This window comes from Scyliorhinus canicula, chromosome 7 (assembly GCF_902713615.1).
Source record: "Scyliorhinus canicula chromosome 7, sScyCan1.1, whole genome shotgun sequence".
Lineage (NCBI taxonomy): Eukaryota > Metazoa > Chordata > Chondrichthyes > Carcharhiniformes > Scyliorhinidae > Scyliorhinus > Scyliorhinus canicula.
Window position 1 is genome coordinate 54,189,720 of NC_052152.1, and position 12,181 is coordinate 54,201,900.

The following is a 12,181-nucleotide window of genomic DNA, read 5'->3' on the forward strand; positions in this document are numbered from 1 at the left end:
TCGGTGAGTGGCAGCTGGTTGGGCGGCGTGTATGGGTCCGGAGGTGGAGGCGCGTTGTGGCGGGTGTGGGGCTGGGAGGGCTGCGGGGGTGAGCGCATCAAAAGGCTGGTGTCACTGCATAGAACCAGAGGCCGAGGTGGGTAGTCAGTGAGTGCGCAGCGAGATGGCCGCCGTAATGGTGATCGGCGCATGGGCACCGCCCCAGTCATGTTGGGGGGGAACCCCTGCTCCTCTGCACCCCTGGTCCTGGCATGGGGCCCCCCACCCCAGCCAGCACGGTCAGTGTCCGGGCCAGCAGCCCATAGTTGCTCCACTCCGTGTCCTATCTCTTCTCTCTCTCGCTCAGCAGCCACGACGCCATGTTCACGAATTTTGAGACCCAGAAATGAACCACGGCATCGGGGACTCAGCCCATCGGAGGCGGTGACCCTCAGATGCCCCAGAGAATAAAGTGTCAGACCTGCTAATGATATACCTACTGCACTTTAATGCTGTGTGGCGAGCGACACATTTACGCCATTTTCATGGTGCTGGAGCATCCCGATTTTGGCGTTGGAGGCTATTCGCCCACTCGCATTTCGCAATTTCAGCACCGGCCAGGGGAGAATCCCGCCCCCCACCTTGTTGAAAGTTGCTCATGGGTCACTGGAGAGGGAAAAGAATTGAAATATGCCCCGTCACACAAAAAGGTTAGACAAGCCTGATATAGCGCTTTTAATATAGCAAAAATGCCTCAGGGCACTTATGTCAAGCATCAGCCCATGATTTCCTGTAAGGTCACAGCATACCTGGGATGGAAAATCTGGCAACCATACATGGTCGGGATGTGCAGCAGGTCAGTGGAGTTGGAATGGAGCATTGCTCAATAACAATTTTATGGGCGCGATTCGACGGGAAGATTTCTAGGTGTTGCAATGAGCGGGAACTGCCGCGTGCTTCCCAGCGCTGATGCGCGGCATGGCAATCGCCAGCCCCCTTCTCACAAGGTTGAGCAGCACCTAAGCAGCACTTGCTCAGCCAACCGCAGCCAGCTCGCAACAATGATGATCAGGAGAGCGGTCCCAAGATTAGGGGACGCAGATCTGGGGAGGCTGCTAGACGCTGCGGAGGCCCGGAGGGGTGTCCTGTTCCCCCGAGAGTCCAGGTGGGTCAGCCATAGGGCAGTGGTGACTGGGACGAGGTGGTGGCGGCTGTGAGCACCGGGAGTCTCATCAGGAGGACTGCCCTCCAGTGCCGGGAAAAGGTCAACGATTTATACCAGGCAGCGTGAGTGAGTAAATATCAATGCCACCCCGCCCCCCCCCCCCCCCCCCCCCCCGCGCCCGAGACCTTTCCGCCCCCATGAGAGCCTCCAACCCCCAACTCTCCATGCGACCCCCAACCCTCCCTCCACCTCCCCTTCCCCCTTGAATCCTGGTTTAGCACAGTGGGCTAAATAGCTGGCTTGTAATGCAGAACAATGCCAGCAGCGCAGGTTCAATTCCCGTACCAGCCTCCCTGAACAGGCGCCTGTATGTGGCGACTAGGGCTTTTCGCAGTAACTTCATTGAAGCCTACTTGCGACAATAAGTGATTATTATTATTATTATTAACCCTTTTCCCTTCCTTCACACCTCCCTCCCACCACTGTGAACCACACTTGTGGCTAACGATGTTTTCTCTGTGTCTCCTCGGGAAAAGCTCTCCTATAATCGCCGGGAGAAGGCCCAGACTGGCCTCTCAAACATGTTATTGCCTTACTGACTGACCCATGCCTCCCACTGACCATGGACGGGATTCTTCGACCCCCCGCCGAGCCAGAGAATCGCCGGGGTCGGCTTCAATCCAGCCCCCGCTGGCTGCCGAATTCTCCGGCGCCAGGGTTTTGGCGGGTCGGGAATCGTGCTGTGCCAGTCGGCGGCCAGTGGCAGTGGCCCTCCCGGCGATTCTCTGGCCCGTTTTCGGTTGGTCCCGCCAGCGTAAATTAGACCAGGTACTTACTGGCAGGACCTGGCTCTGCAGGCAGCCTCCGGGGTCCTCGCGGAGCTGCGGGGGGATCTGGCCCGGGGGGTGTCCCCATGGTGGCCTGGCCCGCGATCGGTGACCACTGATCCACTGGCGGGCCTGTGCCCTTGCTCACTCTTTCCCTCCGCACCGGCTGCTGTGGACCTGCGCCCTGGCCGGTTCGGAGACGAACCCCCCTGCGCATGCGCTGGGATGACACCAGCACACACTGGTGCTCCCGTGCATGCGCCAACTCGAACCGGCCGGCGGAGGCCGTTTGACGCCGGCTGGCGCGGCGCCAACCCCAGCCTAGCCCCTGAAGGTGCGGAGGATTCGGCACCTTCCGGGTGGCCCGACGCCGGAGTGGTTCACGCCACTCCTCGGCGCCGGTACCGCCCGCCTCGCCGGGTAGGGGAGAATCCTGCCCCATATGTCCATTCTCCTGCAGGTCCTCCAGCCGATGGCACCGGCTATGGATCTGCTGGAGTGACGCTAACATCTCCCTCTGAATGTCCCGGCTGAACCATACATATTTTCATGGATGTATGTGTGTTTATCTCTGCCTTATCCTTTTTATAAATGTTTATATTAGCAATAACCGATATAAATTTTTGACGGAAGGTCCGAGGTTACATGACCTGCACTCTCCACAGATGCTCCCATTTTCATTTACTGTTTCAGACTTCCAACATCTTTAGGTTTTTGTTTAACCTTTTGCCTCAATTAGTCTGCTCTATCCCATAAAAAACAGTTTTAACGCTAACTTACTACTTATTCAATAACATGATGGCTGACTTATTTTATGCACTAAATGTCGGAACATTGTAAAGCGATTCTTCACAAAGAGGTTGATAGTTTCATTACAACTATCAAATGTAGCAAATCTTCCACATATTGGATTAAAGCTTTTACCAAGTTCCTCAGCAATGAAACATAACTTAGTGACATGAATATTAAAAAAAAGCTTTTCTCCAATAATCATTCAGTGCAAGGAAACAGAATGTACAATTCCACTTTCCATAGCATTTGAGTAGAAAATGACTAAAGCTATTGTCATTCCTCAACGGGTAAACTGAAAGAGAAAAAAATTACGGGCATCAAATTTCAAAACTAGTATTTTTGGAATCTCGTCGGTAGAGTTTTTCATTTGGGTGGAATCTTGCCACAGCATTTGGAGGGTGCGACATCTGCCATGTCCGGTGGCTCATTCCTTTCCAGTGGGTGCTTCAGGCATTTGCAGTCAGGGCAGGGCATGGCAGCTGAAGACAAAAAATGCTTTTTATTTTTAAATTTGCTGCGCAAAGGGTAATTAATTGATTACCCTTTCATAAAGGGATGGGGATTTGAATTTCCAGCCTTCCTACAAAGCTGCGTGCCGTGAACGCACTTGTGTTCCTCAGTGTTGGCTGAAAATGCGTCAAATGACATAATCCCACCAGGAGTGCGTCATCTGTACATGCATTCAATACTTGCTTTCACCTCTCCCACAATAGCAGCGGGCTGCAGGAAGACAGCCAAAGAGCTCCACGGCAGAATTTATGCTCCCTGCCCATCCCATATCATCTCAAAACCAGACAAACATGGCAATTAGTTTGCACAGATATAACAATCCGCATCTTTGAGGAATATATCAAACACTTTCCTTTTTAACAAAGGATGTGCAAGTGCATAATGATGTCAAGTAACTACTGTTGACATAACAAGTTACTGAGCTACTGAGTTACAGGTGATTCATTGTGTATGAAAGTTTTTAGATATTTCAGCAAAACAAAGCACTGTATTATAAGTATTATAAGAGTTTAAGAAGTAGATACAATGACTTGCACTTACTACCCAGGCCACTTTTCAAATTCCAAAGATCAGCAACTCTAGAAAATGTCAAATATCATTATCCCTGATCAGCCTTTGAACCAGCTTCAGGTACCTCAGCAGCAAACTTCCCAGTACCCAGGGAGTTTGAAACACGACTTGCTGAAACAAGTTTACATTTCTCTTTAAAACTAATGCTATCAATCCAATCAGGGGTATTTTTAGCTTGTGTTACCATATCTCTTGGACAAAAATTACTTCATGTACATAAAAAACATTGAAATGTGCTCTATATTAAATACACCTCAGCTTGTTAAAAGTACTATCATCTTACATTTGAAGGAATTATTTCACATGCCCACATTTGGGCGCAATCTTCCCAAAAGGGAACAAAGTTCCCTAGCGAGTGGGTTTAGCCACGTGTTTCCCGGCACTTGCAGATTGAGTTTTTCGAGGAGGTCACAAAGATGATTGATGCAGGTAGGGCAGTGGATGTTGTCTATATGGACTTTTGACAAGGTCCCTCATGGCAGACTGGTACAAAAGGTGAAGTCACACGGGATCAGGGGTGAGCTGCCAAGATGGATACAGAACTGGTTTGGTCATAGAAGGCAGAGAGTAGCAATGGAAGGGTGCTTTTCTGATTGGATGGCTGTGACTAGTGGTGTTCCGCAGGGATCAGTGCTGGGACCTTTGCTGTTCATAGTATATATAAATGATTTGGAGTAAAATGTAACTGGTCTGATTAGTAACTTTGCAGACGACACAAAGGTTGGTGGAATTGCGGATGGCGATGAGGACTGTCAGAGGATACAGCAGGATTTAGATTGTGTGGAGACTTGGGCGGAGAGATGGCAGATGGAGTTTAATCCGGACAAATGTGAGGTAATGCATTTTGGAAGGTCTAATGCAGGTAGAGAATATACAGTGAATGGTAGAACCCTCAAGAGTATTGACAGTCAGAGAGTTCTAGGTATACAGGTCCACAGGTCACTGAAAGGGTCAAGACAGGTGGAGAAGGTAGTGAAGAAGGCATACGGCATGCGTGCCTTCATTGGCTGGGGCATTGAGTATAAAAATTGGCAAGTCATGTTGCAGCTGTATAGAACCTTAGTTAGGCCACACTTGGAGTGTAGTGTTCAATTCTGGTCACCACACTACCAGAAGGATGTGGAGGCTTTAGAGAGGGTGCAGAAGAGATTTACCAGGATGTTGCCTGGTATGGAGGGCACTTGCTATGAGGAGAGGTTGAATAAACTCGGTTTCTCTCACTGGAACAATGGAGGTTGAGGGGTGACCTGATAGAGGTCTACAAAATTATGAGGGGCATAGACAGAGTGGATAGTCAGAGGCTTTTCCCCAGGTTAGAGGGGTCAATTACTAGGGGGCATAGGTTTAAGGTTGGAGGGGCAAGGTTTAGAGGAGATTAACGAGGCAAGTTTTTTACACAGAGGGTAGTGGGTGCCTGGAACTTGCTGCCGGAGGAGGTGGTGGAAGCAGGGACGATAGTGATGTTTAAGGGGCACCTTGACAAATACATGAATAGGATGGGAATAGAGGGATACGGATCCCGGAAGTGCAGAACATTTTAGTTTAGATGGGCAGCATGGTCGGCACAGGCTTGGAGAGCCGAAGGGCAAAAGGGTACTTTTCTTTGTTCTTTGTTTCTTTGTTATTCAATGCTACTCCTTTTGAATAAGGGGCCTCAACGGGAAATACGCGGCCGAGGCCACTCATAACCCCGTTTTTTACAATGGGGAGCTCCGCTCACCGGAACTCCCTGTTGTAGTGAGAGATCGGCGCGCCATATTTAAATGGCGTCCCTATATCCGAGGCCCATAAAAAAAACCCAACCTCCCCCAGCCCGACCACAACATGGGAGGACCCTCCCGACCCCCCCCCCCCCCCCCTCGCACCCTGAACACCCACGGTGGGCAACCCTGGCCCAATCACGGGTGTGCAAAAAATGCCATCTTGGCGCTATGGCAGAGCCGCTGCCAGCTGGCCGTGCCCAAAATTCCAAAGCCTCACGTACCTCGGGAATCTGCATATTAGACCAAGGCTTGCTGCCTCGCTCTAATATGCAGATTTTCCAAAAAGCGGGGGCGGGATTCTCCTTGCAACGTCTTGCATGATTGCGTTGAATCTCGCGAGGCGTTGCGAGCCAGGTGGAGGCTTTCACCGTCCACGTGGCGCCGCAGCAAGATGTTTTTCCAGCGCAGAGTGGCTGGAAGATCGTGCCCACTTTGTTGAATATGCATTTATGAATGCACACACAAAATCATCGGGGTTGGTTTAGCTCACTGGGCTAAATTGCTGGCTTTTAAAGCAGATCAAGCAGGCCAGCAGCATGGTTCGATTCCCGTACCAGCCTCCCTGGACAGGTGCTGGTGGCGACTAGGGGCTTTTCACAGTAACTTCATTGAAGCCTACTTGTGACAATAAGCGATTTTCATCATTTACATTCTGATTCGGCGTAATAATGAAAGGCAAGGTTGGTAAAAAGATTTTCCATGGGTAAAGTTACAAAATAGAATTTTCTGTAATATATTTTTGTTAAAAGAGTCCATGACATATTTTAAAAGGGATTGGACTTGATAAATTGAATATGAAAGAGTATCTTGAACAAGAAAAATTGCGACGTTAAAGCAAGGGTTTAGACATGAGAAATAAAATATGTGATGGTTTGGCTAGCCTTTTTCTGTATCTTAACATCCTATAATTTTATGGTAAGCTTTAATGGAATTTACCAGGGTCTTCTTCTTCAGCAAAAGCAACAATTTGGATCCCATCCATGTCATCTTCCTGTACAGAAAAATGCAAATTTAAGTTACATTGAGGAATTTGTAGATATTTCTAAATGTTAAAAGAACTTACAGTTAGATAAAAGCAAATTACTGCGGATGCTGGAATCTGAAACAAAAGCAGGTCTGACAGCATCTGTGGAGAGAGAAGGGAGCTAATGTTTCGAGTCTGGATGACTCTTTGTGAAAGCTCGAGAGAACTGGATATAGGGTCAGATTTACACTGGGGGGAGGTGGAACAGTGGGGTGGATAGGGGGTCAGCGATAGGTGGAGATTGTCAAAGATGTCGTAGACAGAAAGACAAACATAATGTAAAGGCTAAGAAGGGTGTTGATAGTGGCTCACAGAGAGATTAGAATGTGTAAATGGCAGAACAAAGGTAGGCAGTGTGTCAAAGGGCAACTAGGAATAGTGAACAGATGGCTCAAGTGGGGTGGGGGAGGGGGACAATAGTGAGAAAAAGACATATCAAAGGAAGAAATGGAAATAAATTGAGAGAAATAAAAATGGAGTAAAGAAATGGAAAGAGTTCAGTCTGAAGTTGTTGAACTCAATGTTTTTTTTAATATAAATTTAGAGTACCCAATTAATTTTTTCCAATTAAGGGGCAATTTAGCATGGCCAATCCACCTAACCTGCTCATCTTTGGGTTGTGGGGGCGTAACCTGCGCAAACACGGGAAGAATGTATAAACTCCACACGGACAGTGACCCAGAGCCGGGATCGAACCTGAGACCTCAGCGCCGTGAGGCAGCAATGCTAACCACTGCGCCACCGTGCTGCCCCGTTAAACTCAATGTTAAATCCGGAAGTTTGTAACATGCTTAATTGGAACATGAGGTGCTATTCCTCCAGTTTGCACTGGGCTTCACTGGAACATTGCAGCAGGCCAACGATGGACATGTGGGCATGACAGCAGGATGTGAGTTCAAATGGCATGGAACAACGGTGTTGTGCAAACCGATCATCCAGTCTGCATTTAGTCTCTCCAATATAGAGTAGACCACATTGAGAGCAGAAAATGCAATAGACTAGATTGAAGGAGGTGCTCGTGAAGTGCTGACTCACCTGAAGTGTGTATGGGCTCTTGAATGATGAGCAGGGAGGAGGTAAAGGGGCAGGTGTTGCACCTTCTCCGATTACTTGGGAAGGTGCCATGGGAAGAGGGTGAGGTGTTGAGGGTAATGGAGGAGTAGGCATGGGTATCCCTGAGGAAACGGTCCCTGCAAATGCCGATAGGGGTAGTGAGGGGTATGTTTGGTGGTGGTATCATGCTGGAGTTGGCAGAACTGGCGGAGGTTGATTCTTTGAATGCGGAGGCTGGTGGGGTGAAAAATTAAGACAAAAGGGACCCTATCCTGGTTCTGGGAGGGAGGGGAAGGGGTGAGAGCAGATGTGCAGGAGATGAGTTGACATGGTTCAGAGCCCTGTTGACCACAGTGGGTGGGAAAACACGATTGAGGAAGAATGAAGACATGTCGGCAGCATCATTTTGGAAAGTGGCATCATCAGAACAGGTGCACCAAAGGAACTGGGAGAATGGGATGAAGTCCTGACAGGATGTGGGGTGAGGAGCTGTAGTCAAGGTAGCTGTGGGAGTCAGTGGACTTGTGATGGATACTAGTGGATAGTCTATCCCAGGAATTGAAATAGAAAGGTCAAAGAATGGAATGGAAATGTTAGAGATGGACCATGTAAAGATGATAGAGCGGTGGAAATTGGAAGCAAAATTAATTAATGTTTCCAGGTCCAGATGGGAACATGAAGAGGGACTGAACAGTCACTGATGTACCAAAATAGATAGTTAGATACTTGCGTTTACATCTTCAGTACAATCGAAAGAGCCTTAAAGCCAGCATATATTTTTGAACACTGTCTTCTGCCAACTCAGGATGGCTGCTGTTACTTGTCTACACATGCTCACTTGGTCACGTATGCACAGAATCCTATGTTGTCATTTGCAGGAGGCACAGAGTGCTGCATGGAAGTTTCTGAGTCCCACAGTGAGTGGATAGTTAGGGCATGCCATCCCTGCAATTTCTGGTGATCAGGATGGGGAGGAAGAGGGGCTTCTGATTCACCAGTGACGGCTGTCATGGGCCAGGGTTTAGAGAACCCCAAAGTGTATCATGGAGTTCACCTGACCCACAACTTTTAATAGATTGTGGTATGGGGAGCACACGGCCCACTCTACAGAGTGGTACAGCAGAAATGGAAAAGTATTTTTTAAAGCAAAACAATGTTTATTCTATGAACTCAAGTTAACCTTTTTAAAACATACAGGGAATATCTTAGCAACCATTAATTCAAATATAACCCCCAAAGAATACAACACTAAGTAATCCTTTAAGCTTTCCTTTGAACATCCATAAGACTTAAAAAACCTTTTACCAGAAGCACATCAGGTTAAAGTCACTTTTGTTATTAGTTTTAAATCACCAGTATCGATTTACAGTCTTCAGATTACAGAGAGAGACTCTAATACACCTTCTGGCTGTGACTGCAGCTATCCAGCTCTGAAAACGAAACTAAAACACACCCTCCAGCAAACAGCCTAAAACGAAAGTAAAAAAGCTGACAGACAGCCCAGCTCCACCCACTCTCAGACATCACTGCAGTAATAAACACCCATTTCTTAAAGGTACTCTCACTACAGATACTTATATACACACCCATTTATAAACACCCGTTTCTCATTTCGTAAAGGTACTCCCACAATTCCCTTTGCAGCTCTGCGGCTTGTGTTTTCCAGCACAGCTCATTTAAGCATCAACAGAGCAAGGATATGATGGAATACAGGCTTAAGTACACACTGCCCCTTCCAAACCATTGAGATACGTTGCTATGACAAGATGGCTAATTGGAAGGAAGGTTCCTTCCCCAAAAATATGGAAAAAAAGGCATGGAAAATCTTCAGGAAATCAAATGGGATTAAAAAAAACAGTGGGACCCCTGAGACAGGGGTTGGCTGTTGAAGATGTAATATTTTCAATTCCAGAACCAATGCTCACTGTGCATACTCCCTGCTGCACATTGCCCCTGATAAAGATGTCAGCCAGCCATACAACTGTGCATGCATGGCTCTAGTCGCAAACACAGCCTTTTTTGAAGGGGAGTCACTGTTTGTAAATTGACAATAGCCAATTTTCACACAGCGAGATCCCACAGACAGCCGACCAGTTAATCTGTTTTGGTGTAGGAAAAAATATTAGTCTGGACAACTTCAGTGCTTTCTTTGAAGTCGAACCATGGGATCTTTGGTAGTCACCTGAACAGGCAGTCAGGACAACCCAGATAAAAGATTATCTCCAACAATGCATGACTATCCCTCGATACTGCCCTCAAAACTGTCGACATGTGTGAGTTCTGCAGAGTGGCGTAGCGCCCATAGCTTGATTCAGAGGGAAGCATCTGAAATTATAATATCATAGGCTATGATACCTTTGAGTACATTCTGGGCGCTAATTTTCTTGAGAAAGTCTGATAATTTGGCTTTCTCAATCTGTGGCTTCCACTTCATTCTGTCTGGTCACCCTCTCCACCTGCTGTCTTATAACTCCGTATTTAGCTCCTCACTGACTGGTCACCCTCTCCACCTGCTGTCTTATATCTCAGTATTTAGCTCCTCACTTTCCTCCTTTGTCACTGATAAAAAAAATAAATTGAACTCTAAATATAATGATTACTCCGTCTTGCCAATTACTCAGAAATTGATTTCAGGTTTGTCTTACCCACGTCTCGAACACATCCTCTGGTCGCAGTTTCCTGAGAGTGGATCTGAAAATAGAACAAATACATTTTCAAAAATAGTTTCTATGTTCCAGAGCAGCGTGAAAGACCGTCTAGCCTACCTCTCCTTGCTTGTATTTGTAAAGGTTTATACTGTTTACCTTGGGTCCTGTTCACAAACTGTCTTGCTACTGAATCAGCTGCTAGCTTTTCACTCAAGGCCTTCCCATGACGGCTTAGTCAAGAGGGAATAAAATAAATGGGGCGCGATTCTCCAGAAAGATTTCCAAGTGTGGTAGTGAGCGGCAAATGACGCAAACTTCTCAGTGATCTGCCCAGTGAGGCCGGCAACGCTTTTCAACGTTAATTGGTCCACTTAACGAGGCCCCACGGGTTTCTCGCCACAAATGAAGGCTTGCCAGCCAACTTGCTGGCACCGTGCAATCCAGACAAGGTCGAGCAGCACTTGCTCAGCCAACCCCAGCCAGCTCGCAACAATGGCACCCAGGAGACCAGCCCCAACATTCTGGGATGGAGATCTGCGAAGGCTCCTAGATGCACTGGAGGTCAGGAGAGATTACCTGTTCCCTCGAGGGTCATGAGGAGGGTCAGCCACAAGGCAGCCAGCGTTGCCTGGGAAAAGGTAGCGATGGCTGTGAGCGCTTGTGGTGTGGTCAGGAGGACTAGCCTCCACTGCCGGAAAAAGGTCAACGACCTACACCGGCCGAGGACAGAGCGGTCACCAACACGGAGGCTGGCAGACGCCGCAGAGGTGAGGAACCGAGCTCCCCCCAGAGGACCTGTCAAACGTGTTATTGCCTTACTAACTGACCCATCTCTCCCACTGACCACATACCCATTCTCCCACAAGTCCTCCAGTCGACAGCGCTGGCCCATTCTGGGTGGCCCCCTCTCCAGCCTCCCAGGAGACCACCTCGGCGGGGAGCTCCGAGGAAGACACAATCGAGGGGTCACAGCTGTCATCTTACAATCCACCAGCGCAGCTACGCGCACCTCGGTGGGAAATGTTAGTGGTCAGGCTTTTGGGCACAATCTAGTGGGCACCACACAGCTGTTGATGCACATCAGGTGGAAGCAGGAAGCCCCAGGGAAGACAGTAGTCGGAGGTCTGCTGGATCCCAGGACCCAGCTGGGTCCCAGCCTGATGCTGAGCCTATGGAAGAGGTCATCCCAGAGCTGATGGAAATGATAAGGAGCGGTCAGGACATTAGAAAGGAGATGTCAGCGACGCTCCAGCAGATCGATGGCCGATTGGAAGAGTCTCAGAGGCTATGGGCGCAAGAGATGTCGGCAGCAATGCATGGCACCGAGGGCAACATGGCTAGGGTGGAGACTGCAGTGGAGAGCCTGGTGCACGACATCGGCACCATTACAGGAGGTGTCCAAGATGTTGCGCAGTTGGTGACGGCCATGGCTGAGGATCTCGGCTCGCTGGAGGATGTGAGCCAGTGACAGGCTGACCTTGATGCGGGACATATCTGCTCTCAGATGCGAATGGTCAAGGCACGGCGGACCTTGTCCCAGTTGCAGGTGGGCATTGCGGAGGCACTGCAGAGCATGTCCCATTCACTGAGGAGCATCGCTGAGGGCGTCGACATGATGGTGCAGACCATGGGGAGCCGTCAGGGAGAGTGGGGAATTGTAAAACACAATAAACACCCTTATGCATAACCACTAAGATGCCTCTGTCACTTTTATCCGCTATGTGAGCCGACCTCCGTACCCTTGGCCCATCCCTCCAGGCGTCCACCACTCTCCGGGCACACACCGTGATCGGTGTGAGCAAACACTCAGCAGACAGGCAGGGGTCGGACTATTGGCATAGATTGTGGAG

The 12,181-nt window shown here is 48.8% G+C and overlaps 1 protein-coding gene across 4 annotated transcripts in view; it reads right to left on the minus strand.

Moving 5' to 3' along the window:
• The window catches only part of casq2 (calsequestrin 2), a 74,988-nt gene that overhangs the window by 12,831 nt on the left and 49,976 nt on the right, over positions 1–12,181 (minus strand). For all 4 annotated transcript variants that reach the window (XM_038802044.1, XM_038802045.1, XM_038802043.1 and 1 more), the window contains 2 exons: positions 10,329–10,374; positions 6,543–6,597 (listed from right to left, as the gene is read on the minus strand). In XM_038802044.1, the coding sequence (XP_038657972.1) occupies positions 6,543–6,597; positions 10,329–10,374 (101 nt within the window). The remainder of the gene's footprint in view (positions 1–6,542; positions 6,598–10,328; positions 10,375–12,181) is intronic.